This window comes from Pinus tabuliformis, chromosome 2_1 (assembly GCF_031772625.1).
Source record: "Pinus tabuliformis cultivar Carrire ecotype Pingquan chromosome 2_1, CPIR1, whole genome shotgun sequence".
In the NCBI taxonomy this organism is placed as follows: Eukaryota; Viridiplantae; Streptophyta; class Pinopsida; order Pinales; family Pinaceae; genus Pinus; species Pinus tabuliformis.
In genome coordinates this window covers 740,157,915-740,161,972 of record NC_142299.1, presented here as the reverse complement: position 1 = coordinate 740,161,972, position 4,058 = coordinate 740,157,915, and the positions used below count along the sequence as shown (strand labels likewise).

The 4,058-nt window shown below is 37.1% G+C and overlaps 1 protein-coding gene across 1 annotated transcript; it reads right to left on the bottom strand.

Moving 5' to 3' along the window:
* Positions 1 to 662: 662 nt before the first annotated feature.
* Positions 663 to 2,076, bottom strand: LOC149202709 (protein INAPERTURATE POLLEN 1 homolog). The gene is made up of 2 exons (XM_089400029.1): positions 1,956 to 2,076; positions 663 to 1,821 (listed from the first exon to the last, which is right to left on the bottom strand). Exons 1-2 carry the CDS (start codon positions 1,960 to 1,962, stop codon positions 1,037 to 1,039), a joined length of 792 nt encoding a protein of 263 aa, XP_089256155.1. The 5' UTR covers positions 1,963 to 2,076; the 3' UTR covers positions 663 to 1,036.
* Positions 2,077 to 4,058: the final 1,982 nt, after the last annotated feature.

Below are 4,058 nucleotides of genomic sequence, written 5' to 3'. Positions count from 1 at the left end.
AATAATTAAATAACATTTGATTAGTTGTGTGATAACATTTAATCAACAATGAGATAACATTGGATTGGAAAAAATGAGTTCTTACATCAGTTTGGAGTCCGATAATCTTACATTAAATATGATAAAAATTATATTAAAATTTACAATTTAGAGAAAAAACTATTTTAAAATTCCTCGCTTTTCCTGCATCATCAAAAACTAGATTTAAATAGAAGTTTCAACTTCCAGTACCATCAAATTATTCATAATATAGAGAATTTACCACAAATTTATGCAACTCAGAAATTAAATAATCTCCACAACTATCTGACCACAGTGAATTTCGAACAATTTCTATCCCCACATAAAAACCACACTACTATGTGAAACCAAAATAAAAATCACTCCATGTGAAACACAAAAAAAAAATCTCACACCATCTGAAACACAAAAAAAAATCACACCATGTGAATATGCTGTACAGTTGTTCCAAGAAATAAATAGAGTACTCTGTAGAGGAATTAACCAATTTTTTTTTTTTTAACAGTGTTTTACAATAAAATTTTTGAAATTTTACAACTATAATTTAGATTTACAAATATCTCTATAAACTTTTATCAAATTCTTACCAAAATTTCCATAATTTTTATCAATTCTTACCAAAATTTCCATAATATTCAATAAGGCAGAAAAAAGCAAACTGGTTAGACTACGGCGAAATAAACTTGCCGTGATGCTGGGAATGATCCATTAATCTTTTTCAAACCAGCAAAAACCGATCAAAGAACGACCTGCACCTCGCTAAAATTCACTCTACTTCATAAATATATTCTCTTCACACCGACTTTGAAAAAAATATTATGCTCTCCACGCAGATCAAAGAAAATGATGACGTGATCCCCAAAATCCCCTAAAAAATGGTTTCTCGCAGCCTTGTATTTCTGGAAGATACAGTATCGATGCCAATGAATTATCCACCGTTCATAGCTCAACAGATTTTACCCAATTAAATGGGAATGGCCAATTAAATAGAATCATCTAGGCCTGATCTGAGCCTTCACGGGATTAATAATTTGGAACATTTCAGGGCTTTTTCCAAATCGGGATCCCTGAGCGAGATCTGGAACTGAACAAGGCCCTGCAGATACTGCGCGGCCTGGTAGACATCTGCGGCATTCACAATCTCGGAGAAAATGTTCTTCCGCAGCTGATTGGCGTCCAGAAAAATCTCCGTCAATTCCCGGATCTGCGCCGTGAATCCACTCTCCAGTGCCACCACGGCGTCTTGATCCTCCCGGCGACTCGATCCCGGGGAACTTTCTTGGCGGTCTCGGAGCAGGGCCAGCAACCAGTCTTTGGCAATGGGACCTCCCAGGCCGAGCTGAACGCGGCGCATTCTGTGAAAGAGGGCAGGAACCATGGTGCGCAGCACCATTCTGATATTCTCGACCTTGTTCAGCAAGTCCTCCGACGCGTAAGCCAGCCCGCCCCTGCGGTAATAATTCTTCTCCGACGTCGCAGGTTCGAGACTGAGGCGGTCCAGGTAATGCGCGACAAGGCCGTGGAAGAGATTGATGAAGAGCGCGGGGTGCCAATCCCCAATCCAGAGGTAGGGTTTCTCCAGAGGTGTTCTCCAGGCGGGCGTGAGGACTTGCAGCACGTCCTGCCTTGCTGCGCGGTCAAGGGCGTCGTAGTGGGATTCGAAATGGAGACGTAGCGCTTCCACTTGCGCCTCGACGCGGATCACGTCGTCGCATTGCAGGGCTTCTTTGAGTTGGGAGTGAAGCTTCTTCAGCTTCTGGACCCACTGCAGGTAATAGTCCTGAAAAACCTGCTTCCGTTCTGTTCAACAAGAAAATAATTAGCTAAAATAAAAGTTAAAATGCTCATTTGTTTGCTGAAAACGTAGGATTATACAAATATTACAGACTGGTAGTTATAACTTAATGCAAAAAGAAAGAATATGAGTCCCATACCTGCCATTATGCCGTGCTATTCTTGACCAGAGAATATGATGGAAGGATCGAAAGTAAATAAATGTAAGTCACCTCTGATCACCTTGTGCAGTTCTTTCTATTCGTATCTCTCGAGTTTAACTCTGTAACAGATATAGACGTTGGGCCTGTTATAACGCCAATTTTTGAAAAGCAAGGCAATCCGTAAAAATACAAGCACAAGTGGATTTGCACTCGAATGTTTGCACGGTAAGCTAGGTTGTTCCAAAATTCCAAATACACATAAAAATTCCAATATTATAATTTATAACAATATTTAATTATATTTTATATATGGATTATATAAAGGGAATTTAATTAGGTATTTTATTTATAATTTAGGTAGGAATTATATGGAGGGAACAGAATCTAATTGGACCACTTACCTTTTCATTTTATGGATGTTATTAGTAAAATACAATGAAATTGAAATTGTTTTTCTTTCTTTTAATTTTTATAAACACAATTTTCAATTTATAAGAATATTTTGCTATAAAAATTATAAGTCTAATGATTAATGTACATGTATATGCAGGATGTCATTTGCAAAAGAATATAATAGTATTTGTTTGTGAAAAAAATAAATGAATATTATTTATTTAATGTTGAAATTTTGATTCAACTGGTTTGCGTACTGCAATGAATTCAATTGATTCCAGTGTTGTCAAATATTGTGCTCTGTGGGTTTTGGGGATGACATAGTGTTGTTTGGGAGCTCTCTAACTTATTGCTATGTGACTCTGTTTTTAAGTCTTGGGGTTAGTCAACCTAGTTCAGTTCTTGTGCACCTTTGAGTGACTATGCCACCTCATCAAAGAATGGCAAGCCGTAGGGGAGGCATCAGTAGTAGTTCTATTTATCAACCTAGGCGTTTATTTGGATGGAATTCTGTGACAATCTTGTTTGGTTTGGTTCCTCCAGAGATTAGAAAGGAGATTCGACACCTTGAATCTCGAGAATTTGGCAATAAGGCCTACTTCTTTGATTCAAAGGTGAGTAATCAAGATTTCAAATGGATTCTCGACTCTGGGAAATTTAGAAGAAGAAGATTGCATTTCTTACATTTAGTCGCAAGTTATTAGTAGTTAGACACCTTATTTTGCCTGGTGCTTCGAGACAAACAAGTGGATAATTACAAAGTTTTTGCAAGTTAGGAGGACATAAAACACTTCCTAAGGAGTGTTCGCTACTGTTTATATGACATACTTATATGTTTGCAAAGGGTGGAAAAGTACATAGTGTCAGATTCTAACTCTGAATCTAAAGACCATACTGACACTCCTGTAGTGATCGATGTCCAATCGGTCAACATAACTCCACCTCCCAACATTTTTACACCAACTAATGGAGCTCCCCTTTCATTGAGGATTATCTTAGACTAAGGGTGTTGTCTTGTCTACAAAGTTTAGTTTTGGCATCTCTCCTCAATGTCAAATGCACACTGGTCACTTCGGTGGATAACATGAAATCAACCTGGCAAACTGATGGTCAACCTTCATTGGGCTCTCGTCTTATTGTAATGGATGACATTCCTTTTTGAAATTTTGTAATTTGGTACTCATAATCTTGCCACTTCTTGTTTGGGCACATATTTGTAACTATCTGGGCAATGTTTTGTAACATAGTGATAAATGATGATCAAGGTAGTCTTTCTTCATTTTTGGAAGCTTTGATGATACTTAGAGATATTTGGTTAGAGCTTTTGCACTCCTGGATTAGTCTTTTTTGACAAGCATGTCTTCAATGTAAAATATTTTTCTTAATGAAAATTTTGTACCAAATTACAAAAAAAAGTTGTTAAAATTTTGATTATACTATCTTTTTTGTGAGACATTTTAATTATCTTGAGCTACAATGTGATGGCATGCAGTCCCACTTTTAAATTCTCATTTTCCTAATTTTTGTTGTTCTCATTGAATGTTTGTGATTGATTGTTGTACCAATTTTGATTTGACAACCTGGATTGAAAAAACTATGATTCCACGCCGCATTTCACTCAAAATTGTTGTAGACCCTCCACATGGTAGGCGTTGTGGGAGGCAATGATGATCACTCATATACAAATATTGTTTTGGGAGACTATTG